Source organism: Bactrocera neohumeralis, chromosome 2 (assembly GCF_024586455.1).
Source record: "Bactrocera neohumeralis isolate Rockhampton chromosome 2, APGP_CSIRO_Bneo_wtdbg2-racon-allhic-juicebox.fasta_v2, whole genome shotgun sequence".
Taxonomy (NCBI): Eukaryota; Metazoa; Arthropoda; class Insecta; order Diptera; family Tephritidae; genus Bactrocera; species Bactrocera neohumeralis.
The window spans coordinates 55,549,445-55,567,277 of record NC_065919.1 but is presented as its reverse complement, the minus strand read 5'-3'; the positions used below and the strand labels follow the sequence as shown (position 1 = coordinate 55,567,277).

Sequence of the window (17,833 nt, the reverse complement as noted above, 5' to 3'; positions counted from 1 at the left end):
TGTTATATCTATAAGCGCAGATATGTTGAAGTATTTTGAATATAGAACAATGTGGACCTTATGATAGAATGTATAGTTAGAACGTATCTCGATAAAACAAAATTTCTGGGTATCCACAGCAGTTGAGTCAATATAACCTGCATGGAGACGGATGCTCATTCGACCGAGGGACAATTTTACGACATTTCTTTAATTAATGGGTAATATGTTTGATGCCTACTAAAACAAAAACAATATTAAGATGTTTATGATTAGGTAAAAATTTTATTTATTTATTTATTTATTTTTATGAACTATAATTATAAATAATTACATTACATTTAGCAAGGCAACTAGTAACTAAGACTATCGGCCTGACTTATTACTAAAAGATTTTATATTTTATTATAAAATGCTTTAGAATGAGATAATATTAAAAATAAGTATCGAAGTGTCAGGAGACCTCTTTTCAGTTAGTAATTAGTCCAATTAAGTTTAGCACACCAATAGTTTATTTAATCTTTTTCAATAGATGGTTTTACAAAGTTTTTTAAAGGATATAGAAATAATAATTACAAAGTAGCGAACAGCGAAACGTGTGTCCGCAGCCGACACCACTCGACGACTCTTCTGTGTAGATGCCACCCCTTGGCTGTTACTATTTAGGACAGAGGTTGCCAGATTGTTGACAGAAGTAAATAAATGATTACACAAGGTGCAAAAGGTTACTTTGGTAAATTAAGTTAAAGATTTTTTTTATGTTTTCAATATCTAAGGCCTTTAACATATTTGTGTGCAATTGATTTCCAAATATATTGACACGCGCATTATTATATTTTATACACTCATCGAGGATATGTTTTATGAACAGTGCGCAGTTGCACGCTGCACAATAAAGTGGCGGTTCCCCTTTTAACAAATATTCGTGCGTTAACTTTGTGTGACCCAGTCGTAATCTGGTGATAATACGAAGTTGATCTGGCGTCGCTGCGACCGGGATTGTTGGCTTGATGCGATCTTGATTGTAAACTTTGTATCCATGTTGATACGTTCGCTAGTTAGTCGCAGCTAGTTTCCTAACGTGGTTGTTTATTTGTCGAATGATGTCTGTTTTTACCAAAGGCTCGAAGTATATACAGGGTGTCTGGTAGACTTCTTTAGCTGAGATATCTGCATATTCGGTTCCGATGATGCCACAATTGCCGGGTACGCACATGATTTTTATTTTTGAAGAGTGTGGGTTTTGCAGCGCAGCGACGGACGACTTGCTGTCAGAGCAGATTATGTATTTTCCCTTAGTTGTTGTAGAGTGCATAATAGCATGGAACGAGTATATGGCGATTAATTCAGCCCCGAAAACCGAGCTGTGCGGGAAAAGCAGTCCCGTCTTGATAACCTTCCCTTTCTCAGATACTACTGCAAAAGACGTCGATTGACTTGTTTTGGAGCCATCCATAAATAAGAATTTCCAGCTTTTTCTCTCTGAGTTGCTTTTCAATTCCAAAAAAGTTTTTTGATATATTGTGGGGCTCGTTGATTTTTTAGGGTAGTCTAAAAGTTTCGAGATAAAAACGGATGGAGGGAGCATCCACTGAGGAAATTTTGTTGATTTAGTAAGCGTAGGATTGTAAAGGATGTTGGCTTCCTTCTCGTTCTGTAATGCATTATATATAGCTGAAGTGTCTTCATCCGACGTCTTCGATTAGGTGAAAATATTATCGTAGATTGCAGTAATCGAGTATACTAGGTATCATTATTATTATAAAAAGATTTTAAATTTCAGAATTCAAGCACGAGGCAGCTTACTTCAGTCTCAGTATGAACCAATTCACCTAAGGGACTATTATCAAATATTTGCCATTTTATGCCCTATCGAATTAGTTTATATATTTCCATTATGAAAATTTTAAGAGTTACTACTGCATTTTGGACAGTATCGAAATATCAATGTTATATTAAATAACAATTTTTAATTCGGTAATAGGAAAAAAAGGTAAGAAAGGGCTGTTCGAGTGCAACCGAACATTTCATATACTTGTAACTTGGCAGGACCAAAGCCTTAAGGTGCAAAACGTCAAACAGAAAATTGGAATACAACAACCTCATACAGTTCTTTTGAATAACGAAAATAATTACTGCTTATAATTTATATGTATATGAGAATTTGAGTAATTTATAGACCAATTTCACATATTTTTGGCACTAAATCGTATCGTATATCCAACATTATACGTGGAGATAATTTTGACGTAAGTTTCAAGATATTATATTAGGTATACAAGTATATATGAGATACTATCGGTACGATTTTATCTATATTTTGCCAAAATCGCATGCAATTTAAAGGCCACAGACTAATAAAATGCTGCAAAGGTTTCATCAAGGTTCCTTACATACAATCACCAATCATATGGGGTAAAGTTAGCCAGATGTTAGATGATCCTGATATTAGTTTTATGTATGCTGGCTAGGTCAAGTTTACGCCCAATTTTATCCAACTTAGGCCCAAAAATTCACTGTTATAAGTAAAACATACTCTCTCAATTGTATGAAGATAAATAACATATTGGCCGAGATATGCGGTTCGAAAATCTTTATTGTAGGCATATGGGAGCTAAGGGAAAAAATTGAACCGATTTAACCCATTTTTGGCACATATACATACTATTATCCGGAGATAATTATCCTGAATTTCAATTATACTATATATCTCACACATCTCCTGTCCAGGGGTATGTGATTTCAGCAAAAAGTGGGCGGTGCCACGTCCATCGTTCAAATTTGACTTAAACACGACGAGTTGGAGATCGCTACTATAAGAGATACTGGACAACGCAGCTTCTATGTTCATCAAACTCATCATTTCTGAAAACGAAAAAATGAAGCGACGACGAAAAGTGATACTAAGGTCATTTCAGCCAAGGCATACAACCAGTGTATTAAAAGTTGAGTTAAGCGTTGGCATGCTCCTATCGGCTCGAGAGTCTATTTCGAAGGCGATAAAAAAGATTTGTTTGAAAATGCGTGAAAATGCATCATTTTTGATAAGTACGGGTCAAATTTGACCCCGTAGATAGCATATAGCCGCCGATGGTGAGGATGACTGGAATAACATATCCTTATAAATGAAAAGAAGACCGGCATATGACTGAATATATTATCTTGTATTTGGAAATATATTAGGGCTGAGTGTAACACTTCGACAAAGACGGTGAAAAATTAATAAGAAATTGGAATATGAAACATTATTAGTTGGGGAAAAAAGAAACTGGAAAAGATCAAAGAGAAAGGAAGGTTGAAAAGGATCATTTATTTTCTTGCGCAGCATTCGATATAAAATTATTTTATCACTAAAAAATCACCCTTTATATGTATACTAAATTATATTATATATAGCCACCTGCGGAAGACGAACACTAAATCCTGTTGAAAGCGCCAGAGAACTGACAATGCACATTCTCGCACACGCTTCCAGCTGCTGAAATGCTAAACTCAGCAAGACTGTCAACCAGTTCACCTTGCCTTTCACCACACACCTGCCAAGCCACGCCACACTACTACACATGTACATTGATAGACATTAGGGGTATATTATATGCAAGTGGACGTGCATGGCGAGGCTCTCGAGCAAGTCTTGAGATGGACGACAGCTTATCGCTGCGTTGACGTGGAATGAATGCAAATAAATCGAAAGGAACTACCGTTGGCGGAAAAGTAAAAATAGCATAGCCTCAAACAACATGTGGCATGCCACAAATGCTGCAGAGACTTAGTGGTGTTGGTGAAGTATAACGCCCCTTACTGGTTGCATGTTTGTTGAAAACTGCTGCTTCGCTTTTGATTGAATGTGTGTGTGTGTGGAAGTATTTGCATAAAGAAATACATATGTGTGTGAGTTTGTGTTTGAGCAAAGCATATTGCAACGCCACGCTGCTGCACTTCATCACCTATCCTCTGTGAAGGCGAAATATAGACGAAAAATTAGAAAATCAGTAATCCACAACAGCTGTCGCTGGCATGTGCTCCACTACACACACAACCAAATGTTCAAATGTGTGTATGTGTGAGTGTGTACGTTCTTTCATTGTTTCCTGCTCCTTGGACTCACATTAATTACAATTTGGCAGCTGCTTTATTTATTGTTGTTGCACAAACTGCTGCTGCCACTGTTAGAGAGCTGTTGCCAGTATTTTTCACTTATTTCTCGCCTCCTCCACAATGCCCTCCTGCACAGCTATTTGTCTTGAGTTTTCAGTCTAGTTGTTTGTCGCTTACTAACCTCAGCTCAGGTGAGTGCAACGTTTTGTCCGGCCACATTGCCGAGCATACATCATTTGCCACAGCCACAAGTCAGCTGATGCTATGACTGTGTTCTCGTGCGTGTTTTTGTGTGTATGTTGTTGCAATATTTGCCTCGACTTCTTTGCTGTCGTTTTGCGAACGTGGCAAAGTGTATGACATATTGACTTCATTGACATTTCTGAACCAGTTTATGCCTGACAGTGATTTAGTGTACTAAGTGCGGCATTATATCGTCGTATTGGTAAACAATATGCTTGTGTGTTAGCCGGTACTTTGCGCTCTTTGTGGTTCTGTAGCAATCTACATACATACGTGTCCACATAGTATGTGTTGGCATGCACACAACTTCTATGTGAGTTTCACTTTGAGTCAGCTGTAATGGAGTTGGCATTTTTCTCTGATAGCTTGACAAAGCAAAACGATGAACTGTGCCAAATTGAAAAATTTCTTAGGCGCATGCAAAGGGCGAAAGCACAAGGTTGCATGTGTGACTACACAGAATATTAAGTATAAACTCAGTTTTGCTGCTGGTTTCAAATAGCTCAAGCTTTATTATTGCGATTTTGGGGTATTACACTATTCAACAAATCTAAAGAAAGAATTCAGGGACTTTAGTGCAAAATTGCCTGTGGAGTGTCTTGATTTCGAATTTGAATTCAAAAATGTTCAATCACGTACAGCTATTTTTGTCATTTTAGTAAATTTTTGTGGTTTGATCCCTACACCTCTTGACAACAACACAAATAATCCTACGGGGACTCTTCTGCTAGTTTGGAAATTTTTATCGGGTGATTTTTTAAGAGCTTGAAAACTTTTTTTTAAAAAAACGCATACAATTTGCAAAATTGTCATTTTTCATGACATTTACTTTTTGGACTCTTCTGCTAGTATAATAATATAAACGATAACTATATTCTTTAGTAGCGATAAACAAAAAATATGTATACTATATGTCTCGAGTTAACATAGTAATGTAGCGCCATCTTGTTGAAACCACATGTCAACCAAGTTTAGTTCTTCCATTTTTGGCAACAAAAAGTTTGTTAGCATCGAACGATAGCGATCGCCATTCACCGTAACGTTGCGTCCAACAGCATCTTTGAAAAAATACGGTCCAATGATTCCACCAGCGTACAAACCACACCAAACAGTGCATTTTTCGGGATGCATGGGCAACTTGAACTGGTTGCTCTTTAACTTATTTACGTAGCCATTCAACCTAATCGCTGAACAAAATTTGTCGGATTTTCTGCCAACTTTTCTAGGGCCCATTCACTGAAAATTCGACGTTTGGCAACGGCTTTAATTTTTACGGTTTTACACCAAGACTTTGCGTAAAATCTTCCATGTGGTCGAATAACACAAACCCAACTGCGAACGGCGACGAATAACTTAACTTAATTCTTAATGTCCAATAAAAGTATACTGAGTGCGAAACTTGGTCACAATCGCATTAATTTTTTGCTCACTTGGTCGATTATGTAGACCATAAATCGGACGTAAAGCGCGAAACACATTTCGAACCGAACACTGATTTTGGTAATAAAATTCAATGATTTGCAAGCGTTGCTCGTTAGTAAGTCTATTCTATTCATTCTCTTTGACACCATGTCTGAAATCCCACGTGATCTGTCAAATACTAATGCATGAAAATGCTAACCTCAAAAAAATCACCCGATATATGTCTCGAGTTAACGTAATGTAACTTAACTTAATTTAGCTTTACTTAACTTAACCAAACTAAAATTAACTTTAATTAACTTATTTTCACTAACTTGACTTAACTTATTTTAACTTAATTTAATTTAACTAGACTTAACTTAACTTAACTTAACTTAGCTTAACTTAACTTAACTTAAGTGAACTGAACTTAACTTAACTTAACTGAACTTAACTGAACTTAACTTAACTTAACTTAACTTAACTTAACTTAACTTAACTTAACTTAACTTAACTTCACTTTAACTTAACTTAACTAACTTAACTTAACTTAACTTAATTTAACTTAACTTAACTTACTGAACTAAACTTAAATTAATTTAACATAATTTGACTTATTTGGACCTAACTTAAATTAACTTAACTCTTAGCTCCAAGTTAGAAAAAATCTTATTTCCAGCTTGTATTCACTAAATTACCAGAGCAACACTCACCACACTACGAGCATGACTACTTGACCTTGTTAATGAACTCGAGCTAAATAGGCAATGCCACCGAAAGAAAGAAGTAAAGAAGATCAAGGGTCTTTGATCAAAACCTCCAACGGCAAAATCACATATACCCTATTCAGGGTACAATTAGCATCCAATAATACATACATCTCCTTTAAACATAGTGGTCATGTCCAATAATTTCCACAAACATTAGTAACATGATTGGTTTTCTCCAACAGCAATCGAATCTTTATTTCAAGAAGTGCAACAAATTTTATACATAAGTATATGAGTAGGAAGGATCATATACTTATGTACACATGTGGCTTTTTTTGGAATGAAGTTTCGATTGAGCAAAGTCAAAACAGCAAAACACAAAAGGCTAATATTGAAATGTACCCAGCCGACCTTTGCTCATTCAAAACGAGAACACAAAATTCTTTGAGTCAATACAATTTCAATGTCGTTGCACATTGCCCAGACGTATAATTTCTCAACAGTCCATAGCTATTCATTGTCCATGGTCCAATTTCCAAGATTCGATTGCATTGCAATAGTTTTATCTACGTTTCATTTGAACGCAATGAATCGTTTGTGTTTTGTGTTGTCGTTTTCAGGTTTGATTTAATTGAAATTACACAGTCAAGTCTTGGGTGGTTTCTGGTAAAAGTGACTGACTTTCCGATTGTTGCACTTCTACAGGAATGAGATGCTTTCTTTACGCCTTTGTGTACTCATTTGCTCAGTGCTTATGAGTGTGCAGCAATATGAGAGCTTATGATTTGTCTATAGGGAGTATTGCGTAGACTTCGTCACTTCTAGCAGAGTTGACACTGAAGTGTTAAAGGAAAGTTTACTTTTAGACTGCCTCGTGAAGTGTTTAAAGCAGAGTCTTACCATAATTGCGGTAATTATGAAAATTTAAATAATATTATATTAAGAAATCTTGTGCAAGTGTAAGGTTGATACTCTTCGTCGATTTCAAACTTGCTTTTGGCAGCATGAAATGAAGCCGTTTTTATGCCGCTATGTCTGAATTTGTTATCCGCTCAAAATTAATATGGCTTACACAGCTACTGACGTTGAGCAATACCAAAAGCTCCGTCAGAATCGGGAACTAGCTCTCCAAGCCGTTCGATACCAAGCGGGGTTTCAGATAAGGAGAATTCTATTGGTGTAGAAAATAATACGAGATGCAAAGGTTAATAGAGAATGTAAAATCTTCTAAAAGAGTGTACAGCTACTAACATCCGCCGTTGATATTGATTACATTGGCTTAAACAACCGCGCCGTTAGTTCTGCTTTCTCCAGACTGGATACGGAAGGAAAGCAAATGGGTCTTGTGGTGAACGAGGGCAAGACGAAATATGTCCAAACAATTGCCGCATTCGCCACTTGGCTCTCACGTCACTGCTGACAGTCATAACTTCGAAGTTGTAGATAATTTCGTCTATCTTGGAACCAGCAACAACAATGTCAGTCTCGAAATCCAACGCAGGATAACTCTTGCCAACAGGTGCTACTTCGGACTGAGTAGGCAATTGAGAAAATCCTTTCTCGACGAACAAAGACCAAACACATAAGTCACTCATTATTCCTGTCCTGCTATATGGTGCAGAAGCATGGACAATGACATCATCTGATAAGTCGAGAGAAAGGTTCTGCGAAAGATTAATGGACCTTTGTGCATTGGCCACGGCGAATATTGCATTCGATGGAACGATGAGCCGTTCGAGATTTACGATGACATTGACGAAAAGATTAGGTGGGGAAGCACCTGGCTTCGCTTGGAATCTCCAATTAGCGCTCTCGTAAACCCCATCGAATAGCTCATCGAAGATTTTATTTTAATAAGTGAAATCTCAGTAGGGCTATGCTGGCTGTTATAGGATTAGTAGGCTTAACTAAAATGAGTATAAGGAATGCAGCCAAGTTGACAATCCTATCCATTTCTGAATATCTGATAATCGATTTTGGTTGTTGAAAATGTATAAATCGAAGATTCATTTATTAAAAAATATTTTCTGAAATTTTAAAGTTTATCCGGGAAATTGTTTCGCGCTTTTCTTAAAATCCTGCTCTCAAAGTCGGTGAGAAAAAGTTCTCCCAAAAGGCTGAACAGATTTGCTCAATATTTACACACAACCTTCTAGATATACATATTTGTCAGGTAATGGTCGAAGTAATAGTTCGATTTTAAGGGGTTATATACAGTTAGAATTTTAAAAGAATCTATTAATTTTATTTTATTTTCTGCACTGTGAAGTGTAAACTTTTTGCCAAAAAGCGACTGTTTTCTTTGGGGAGTCACCTTTTTGTCAAAACTCAAAATTGTGACTCAAAAGGAACTCAAACTTTTCGAAATGAAACACCCATTAATAAAGTACTTTATAGTCAGATCCAGATTAAGTAATTCATATTCTTTCAACTACACATACAACATGTTAGTTTCCAAGCAAGACCACTCTACTTGTATTATGCGACAATGCCTCAAGCAAGTTTCAGAGCAAGGATTGAGAGGAATCCTTAATCCAACACCCATTCTAATCAAAGCAGATTTCTCAAGCTAAACTTCAAACAGAATTACACGTGAACTGAAATTTAGTGCAATTTTAAAAATGCACATTCAACTCCATTTTAGTACAGCGTAAGCCCCTTAAATCCCCAAAGCCCTTGCAGAAAGGACTTGCAAATACATTGTTGTAACAAAAGCGTTCATATGCAATTTACAAGCATTAATGCACAACCATGGAAAACCAAATCGCATAATTATAACGATCTCTCCAACACACTCACGCCACACACACACACGCACTCACGGTCAAAACGCACTCAACCCAAGCCAGCCCACATATGCAAACTTCAATTCAAGCACGCATAAAACCCATCAAGGATTTGCGGTTGTCTTTATTATTGTTTTGCGTGTCTCGACTATAGTGAAGCTTAGGACCTCAGTGGCTTGGACCAAGCACACTCGAAGAGCAACACATGCATACACATATAAGTTTTACGTTATACATGTATGAGTGTCTGTATGTATGAGTGTGTGTATATAGTGAGATGCGGCAAGACCGAGGCGTTTATGTATGCCGACCACATTAATATATGCATAAGCCTGCAAACAGGGACATATAAAACACACATACACACACACACACAACCAGAAGTTTGCACTAATGCATGTAGCATAATATATAGGTGCTCATATCTGGCAGTTGTTGCTTCCAGGAACTGCAATCCCGATAGAAATTACAATATTATTTTGGGCGTGTGTGTCAGACACGCACACACATACCTACACACATATATATATGGCTCAGTGTGTAGCACATGCCTGTGTGTTAGTAATTTCGTATGCCACAATATTGATGTCCTTGTTGTTGCCTCAAGTGCGATAGTTACTAGTAGTGTGCTTTGTTTTTGTATTTGATGTGAGTATATGTGTGTGTGTGTGTGACCGTTTAACTGGCAGTGCACTTGTGTGTTTGTGGTCATTCGACGTTTGCTTACACACGTAAAATGCTTAAGTGATTACGTTATTACATTGTCTTTTGGTTGTGAACTAAGTCAACAGTGTCCTACTTGAGTGTTCATAGCACAGCACATAAGCGCACACACACGTACGCACCTCTATATAAGTAAATGCCCAACAATATATGTTCTTTTGTGGCATTTAGAGCGCAGTAAATTCAATGAAATCATTGAGGTGCATTAGTTCGGGTTGAGTGCGCCATTTAGTAACCGTTATATTTGTTACCTCGTAGTTATTGATACCACTGTCCTTTTTATGGACTTATTTTCGATTTTTTTTAAATAAAAAGTAGCATATAATTTCCGTCTTTTCTGTTTTCTAAATTATAAAGATTAATAAGAAGCACTAAAAACTTGCTATGGGTATAGGGTATGCTCTATTTTATTTTAATACCTTGATTCAATTAGGGTATATTGAGTTTGCCACGGAGCATGTATCAAAACGTAGTATTCGTTTTGAGACCCTATAAAATTCATGTATTTATGATCAGCATGACGAGCTGAATCGATTTAGCTATCTCTCCGTATATGTGAGAACTAGTCACTCAGTTAGATCCTGTTCTGAAGTCTTGCACACGTCTTTTTCTCCCCAAGAAGCTGTCATGTGTCGAACCACTAAAGCATATAGCCACACAAACTGACCGATCAAAGCCAAGAAAGAAGTCTTTTGTATGTTTGAAAGGTATTATATCCTCAGTGCAACCGCAATTCACATTTTTCTTGTTTTATGTGAATATGGAATAATTTGAAACAACAAGTAAGAACGGATGTAATCGAACATTTTATACTCCTGTTGCTTAGAAAGATGTCTTCACAAAGATTATGCTCCCAGAATTTCTATACTAGGCCTAACAGATTGACCGTTATATTCGGTAAAAAATCAGGTTAAGGCACTGGGATCCACATACACATGTACATCTTTGGTGTTTGGTTAATTGAAAATTTATAGTCCGATTTCTACAATTTTCGATTTTAAGATGAAATATCTTGAGTGCTCTATTTTGGAAAAGTTTTAACCTCACAACTTGATATTTGATTTGTATGCTGTATTTAATTTGCTGCCCAAACTCTTTTCATTTACGAGATATATACAAAAAAATGGGAGTTTCGTGGAAAAATCAGGTTTAGAGCCCCGTACTACCTCGCCGGTGTGAGTTTCGACTTTGTCGCAATCAGCACTTTTGTAGAGTGTTCAATTCTGCGGAATATGTGCCTAAGGTCAAAGCGATGCCATAAAATGCCTCTGAGCTATAGAAATTTAAAGATAAAGATGTGCATTTTCAATGGAAAACTTTTACTTGACTTGGTCCAGTCCTTAGTGTTAATATCAAGGGCTCAAATTTTCAGGCAATTTTTTTTAGGGTATTTCCAAGGAAATTTCAGAATGGGATTGAAAAAAATTAATAGTTAAAAAAAAATACCCTAATATATATAGATACATAGTGGATTCGGCAACTTAGAATTATATAGCACGATATTATAAAGCTTGATATAACTTCTTAGAGAATTTAAGCAATTTACATGCAAATATCTAGTTATGTTCTTTGTAACTGGAAAAGATTTTGAGAACTAAAATATTTCACTTACCTTCTTTGTCCAATAAATTGATGGTACGGGATTTCCAGAGCCTTTGCACTCCAAAGTGATTGGGCCACCCTTGCGTGCTTGCAATTGGCCGGAGGTGGGTATAGCGCGTACGCTCGGTGGAACTAAAAAGGATAAATGAACCAAAATTATCTATGCTGTAAGACAAAATATTATGACATATATTAATTTAATTTAGCTAAAAGATTTTTGCCACGTCCACAACGAATTTTTTTATGGTATAACAACCAAATTCGCTCATAACAATATTTAATGGTATCCATAACCACTTTGTGAAAATATAGTGCGTTCAATCTATAAATAAATTCACCATAGATATAAAATTTTACATCCGAGTTGGTAGCAGAGAGCTTTTCAGGAGCTTGTATCAAGTTTGGACTATAGGCATGGCACGGACCGTCGGGATCTACTCGACCGATTTTAACGAAATTCGGTAGTCAATACTTTTCTGACATTCCTACAAGTTCGAAAATAGGCAAGATCATTCAAAAACCACGCCTACCGCCCATAAAACACAACTTTAAATTCCATCTGATTCTTTGACTTACTATTGTACAAATCAAGAAATGGAACAATATAAAACTGTTCACAAAAAATAAGCCTTCACATGCCGAATATGTAGACACCAGTTCTTATGACAAACTTTTCTGAAAAATATCGATAAAATATTGTAGCGATTCGGAGTGAATCCTTTTCTGATAATAGCATGTCTGTACGTTAAAAATGGGTTGAATCGAAGCAATAACTACCTTAGCCCCCATATGGCTTATACAAGGCCTGCCGAAAAAGAAACAGAACTTTTTAAATATAACTGTTTCTGGTGGCGCCACCTATTGATGGGTATATGAAATAAAAAGTTTGATCTCGTAAAAATTTTAAGGCATTTGGATAACCACAATCGATGTTATCAATCAAAAAGTAACAGCATCGGTCGTAAAATGCAAATAGCAAATTTTAAATTTTGTTTTAAACTGGGGAGAACGTTTACTGAAACATTTCAAATGATGAAAAAAGTTTATGGTGATCAGGGCCTATCCCGTAGTAATGTACATGAGTGGCTTAAGCGATTCCAAGAAGAAAAATAAAGACAATGCTGATTTGTTTTTACGATTCCGAGGGTACTGTACACCGAGAGTTCGTCCCACCTGGCCAAACGATTAATGCTGTGTTTTACCTTGGTGTTATGAAGACTCCAATTTAACCATTAATCACTAACCCTACTCACTTTATTTTGCACCCTGTGATTTTTACCTATTTGGAAAACTTCATTTGCCCATGAAAGGGCACTGGTTTCAGGACATTTCAGCTATCCAAAAGGCGACGACCGATATTCTCAAGAGCATTCCGAAAAATGACCTTAAACACTCATTTGAAATGCTAATTGACCGGGCTAAACGCTGTATCGAAGCACAAGGAAACTACTTTCAATAAAAAAATATAACTTTTGAAAAATATTAATTTTTTGTTGTTTTTTTAACAGTCCTGTTTCTTTTGCGACAGACCTTATAAGTTGATTATGGTATGTAAGGTACCTTAATGAAACTCAGAGGGCATCTATTTCTGTTAATAATAAATAGCAATTCAAAATTTTGATAAAATCTGGTCAATAGGGGTAGCATTCTATTATTTTTCGCGTCATTTTACTATCGAAAGGTCAACTTAATTTCAAAAATTATTTAATTAACTTTAAAGAAACTCAACAACAAACAGTTTGCCATTTTCAAATAAATATTCTCATTAATTAATTCTGCTAGAAATTAAATGCGCAAAACAATTTTTTAATACCAGAATCTTCTTCGAAATAAATATTAGCTTGCAGCCTCCAAAGGCAATATTCTTTGTTAAGGTCAAGCCGAGCCACAAAAACGAATTGCTTTTCACTCGCTTGTTTATGTGTGCGATGGCATTAGAGATAGCACTACAGCAACAAGAAATTACTTGAGCACACTACAACAATGGGCAATTGTATGTTGTTGCGACAGATTGCTCACCACACAATTCTCGCATGCGATATAATGGCATTGTTGTTGCTAATATTGCCACAGGGCATAATGTTCACAACCACTACTTCTTTATGTGTGTATTATATATATATGTATATATGTATATTTGTAAGTATGTATGTATGTGTGTAAGTGTTAGTGTTAGTGTGTGGCGCATAAGTAAGTGGCCGGCCATTGTGCGCTGACTTACCCAATATTTCCACAGTGTGCACTTGATCACGATTTATTTTGTCACTGATTTGACATACATAATCCCCAGCATCTTGTGGCTCTAAATCTGATATCTCTAAATTATAACCGTCTATCAGTCTTATGCGCTCATCCCTTGTCACCATTATATTGGAGGCAGTGAGCACGTTGATGCCGCGTCGCCACAACAAAACGAAATTTCCTGTAATGATACGAAAAATAAGAGCAAAAACACACACGAAATTTAGTGAATAAGTAAAGACATTGTTAATAGATATATACATATATTAGGGTTGTACTTAAATGTATGAAGTTAATATTTTATTTTAAATAAAACTTATGTAGTAATACTTATATGAAAATACTTACAGCCTGGTACAAAATAATAATAATAAGCACCATGAATATATAAATAAATAGTTTATTTGAATTAGGGCGGTACTTAAATTTAGTTGAGAATAATTGAAAATATTGCAAACAAAGCAATTGCAGTACATTTTGAATTTCCAACATGAAATGTAAGACTAGGGCCCTGGTCCACAATCATTTCAAATTTATATTTCAAAAATGTAATCTTCGCAAAGCTGACAGAGAAGTAAAGACTTGATAAACGTAAATTCAACTTTGAATTACATACCTAATTAATATTAATGTTGGAAAAAGCGTGCTTTTATTTCACATAAGAGACAAACTAAAGGTCCACCGCGTCGATATTGTCGACCCGCCACTCAACCAAGACGAGGTAAAAACTGCTTTAAGGCGGTTTAAGAACAACAAGGCCCCAAGAGCCATAGAATTGCCGACTAAGCTATTTAAAGTCAGCAGTAAAGAGCTGGAAAGTCGCTTGTTCTAGCTTAAAGCATTATTTCGTCGGATGAATACAGCCACAATGGTTGAAATGCGAATATACTCTGCCCTATTCGCTAATTATGACAGGATCAGCCTTCTAAATAGCACATCTAATGTTCCTTAAACAGTATTATGAGAAAAACTCAAGACAATTGTAAATAAACTGATTGGACCTTATCAGTTTGGCTTTAGACATGGCCAATCCACCAAATACGCCAAGTCCTGGAGAAAACCCTTGAAAAAAAGACAGATCCACTTTTTGTAGATTTCAAAGCCGCTTTCGCCTGCACTGATAGGAGCTGCCTATTTTAACCTTGTCTAAATTTGGTATCTCTGCGAACTCATACGGTTATTCAGAATGACGCCGAGTACAACCAACAACTCCATCAAAATCGGGGAAAGACCTCTCAGAGCCGTTCGATACCATACGAGCTTTCAGACATCGCCCTGCCCTCATGTGCGTCTTTTTCAAAATAATGCTGCAAAAAATGATAGGTACCGCTAACCTGATCCGCATTGACACCGTCTGCGCAGAGACATGGACGGTGGCGACCCGAGACGAGAAAACACTTAGATCAGTTGAGAGAACTGTACTTCGCGAGATATTTAGAACCATGAACTGTATGAGCACTACAGCGATATGGATATAGATAAGTGCATAAAAATCCAACGAATGCAGGATAGATCATATTGTTCGCATGAAAAAAGATGATCCGTTGAAATGCCCGTACGACTCGAAACCCATAGTTGGTCAATGGAAGCAAGGGCATCGTCAAATTCAATGGATGACCACTGGCGTGACCTCGCAAAGGCCATCTATCCTGGGCTAACTGGCTAAGTTTCGTGTTCTCGGCCTAGACCGACCCACGGTTGTAGTGCCAAAGAAGAAGAAAAAGTTTTTATTGCGTAATTTGCATAGTATACTAAACATAACTGTCAAACATTATTTTAACAACCCGTTTCACAGCTGCCCCTCTTGGAAATTGTATACGTCTAATAAAACACCCTATATGAGTATATATACAAGTATCTATACATATTCTTAGAAAAATATGTTTATTTATGTAAATAAGAATCTAAATGATCACAGTCTACAAGTGAGGCTTACTAACCGCTTCGCGTTCATATAAAAAAAAAAATTTGTTGTCGAAGGAAAGGCAAAAAATGTTTTTGTAGAAGTAACAGGCGTCTCTACTCGAGTGCACACCAAAAAGGCCAAAGCAAATTTAAGCAGCCACAAAAGCTCATTCATAAATAAAAAGCGAGCACACACAGTCAAAACGGAAGTATGATAAATTCGCGCATTAGCAGGGGGCGGCAAGGAGGGTGGATAAATGAAATGCTGAAATATGCCCATTGAAAAGTGACGTTGATGAGCGCGCATGGTGTACAAAAGCGCTAAAGAAAAGTTGTTTTCAAATTGTTGCTACATTATGACTTCCTCACCGCAGCAATGTAGCCCTGCCTCGCAGTTCCGCTTCACTCTGCCACCCATCAACATGCCATAAGTAACGGTTTAACTGTCGCTTTGCTGAATTGCACTTGCTTTTAGTTTTCTTCTTTGACAAAAATATGCTTTTGCTCCGACTGCTTGACAAACTAACCGCGATTGTGGTTTGTAAATATGTTTCACACATGTGATTTCAGCGCTATTTGTGTGTATGTGTAAGTGTGCGTATGAGTGTAAATAAAGTTCTCATGTGTGGACGTGGTTTATGAAAGGAAAATTGTCGCATAAACACAAATGTTGATTTGCTGATGTTTATTGGTGTGTGTTTACTTTGCAGAAAGGAGATGATTTATGCAAATTTATGAATGACAAGAGCACCTGTTAGGCTCAAAAAAGTATTTTTCGTTATCATATTCCTTTATACGTTCAACTTTAATGTTTTGCTTTGATTTGTGGTTGCCTCTTGAATAAAATATGCAGATATTTGAGGCTCGCATTAAAGTTGGTGTTTAATGTGCTGCACTTTAGGCTGTATCTTATCAATTTTCTAACTTGCTCACATTTGAATAGAAGAAAAGTGGGTTGATAAGCTGTATATAGTATTATTAAAGGGTGTTTTATTAGATATTTGGCTTTTGAGCAGCAATAAAAAGCATATTTCTCTAAATGATCGTAAAAGATTTGATATTTTATTTGATATACCATTGAGTTTCAACGATGTAATATATTTTGGTTTACAAGAAGAAAGAAAAAGAGACTATCAAAAAGCGTTTTCACTTATTTCTAAAAGGAATAAATGTTATACAAACGTTAACTACTTGGGGCTGTAAGCCAAACATTCTATGATGGTTAATCACCATGTTAGCCAGACCAATCATACAAGTATATGAAATAGCATCATGTCGTATTATACCTTGAGCTGATTCTGGACTTCACTCCATTCCATATCGTTGCGGAGATATTAGCAAAGAGATCTATTTTAGTTCTACTGTCATTAAAACAAATTAAGAACATGATAATAGGCGCTCATAAACAGAGTATGATTTGAGAGAGTTTACCGTTGGCGCTCTTTCCTAGAGAGAAGATTACCAAAATAATTTGAGAAGGGAACCAAAGTCCCACTGGGCAGCAAATGTAAATAACAGGACTCCATCTTCGAAGGGTTTCTTCGTTATTTTTACGTTTTCAAATTGAGGTCTATGGCTGCTCTCCTGAGGTTATGCTAAAGAAAAACTAACAGAAGAAAGAATTGCTATAGTTAAGCGGAACTTCAGACAACTTCAAACATTGAAATCAAGTCAACAATGGTACGGGAGTGCATAAGAATCCTTAACAAGGTTGCCACTGAAAGTAACATCGTACTGGAATGGATCCCTGCGCATAGTGGCATCAATGGAAATGAGCTAGCTGAGTTTCTGGCGAAAGAAGCTGCGGCAACCAGTCCAATAGGATCGGAACCGTTTTTTGCTGTGGAATATGGAGAACGTTAAGAAATACCTATCGCTAGAGTTATGTAGCTTAGACTGAGTATGAAAAAGCGATATAATTTGTCAACTAAACCCTCCAAAACTCTAAAGAAATTGAATGTGAAATTTATAAATATATGAGGAGGTAGTTATATGACCTATTAATAATGACCTGCCTATTAAAAGAGGACTAAGCATTGTTAAAATAATATCTTGACAAAAAAAACATGATTTTACTGGATTTTTTAGACGAATATAAGTTCGAAATATTTATTTCAAACATGGATACGTAATCCACGGACAATA

At 36.4% G+C, this 17,833-nt stretch overlaps 1 protein-coding gene across 1 annotated transcript in view; it reads right to left on the bottom strand.

Moving 5' to 3' along the window:
- The window catches only part of LOC126751672 (hemicentin-2), a 268,902-nt gene that overhangs the window by 22,797 nt on the left and 228,272 nt on the right, over positions 1 to 17,833 (bottom strand). The window contains exons 4-5 of the mRNA XM_050462126.1: positions 13,764 to 13,964; positions 11,553 to 11,674 (exon numbers count right to left, since the gene is read on the bottom strand). Coding sequence (XP_050318083.1) covers positions 11,553 to 11,674; positions 13,764 to 13,964 — 323 coding nt within the window. The remainder of the gene's footprint in view (positions 1 to 11,552; positions 11,675 to 13,763; positions 13,965 to 17,833) is intronic.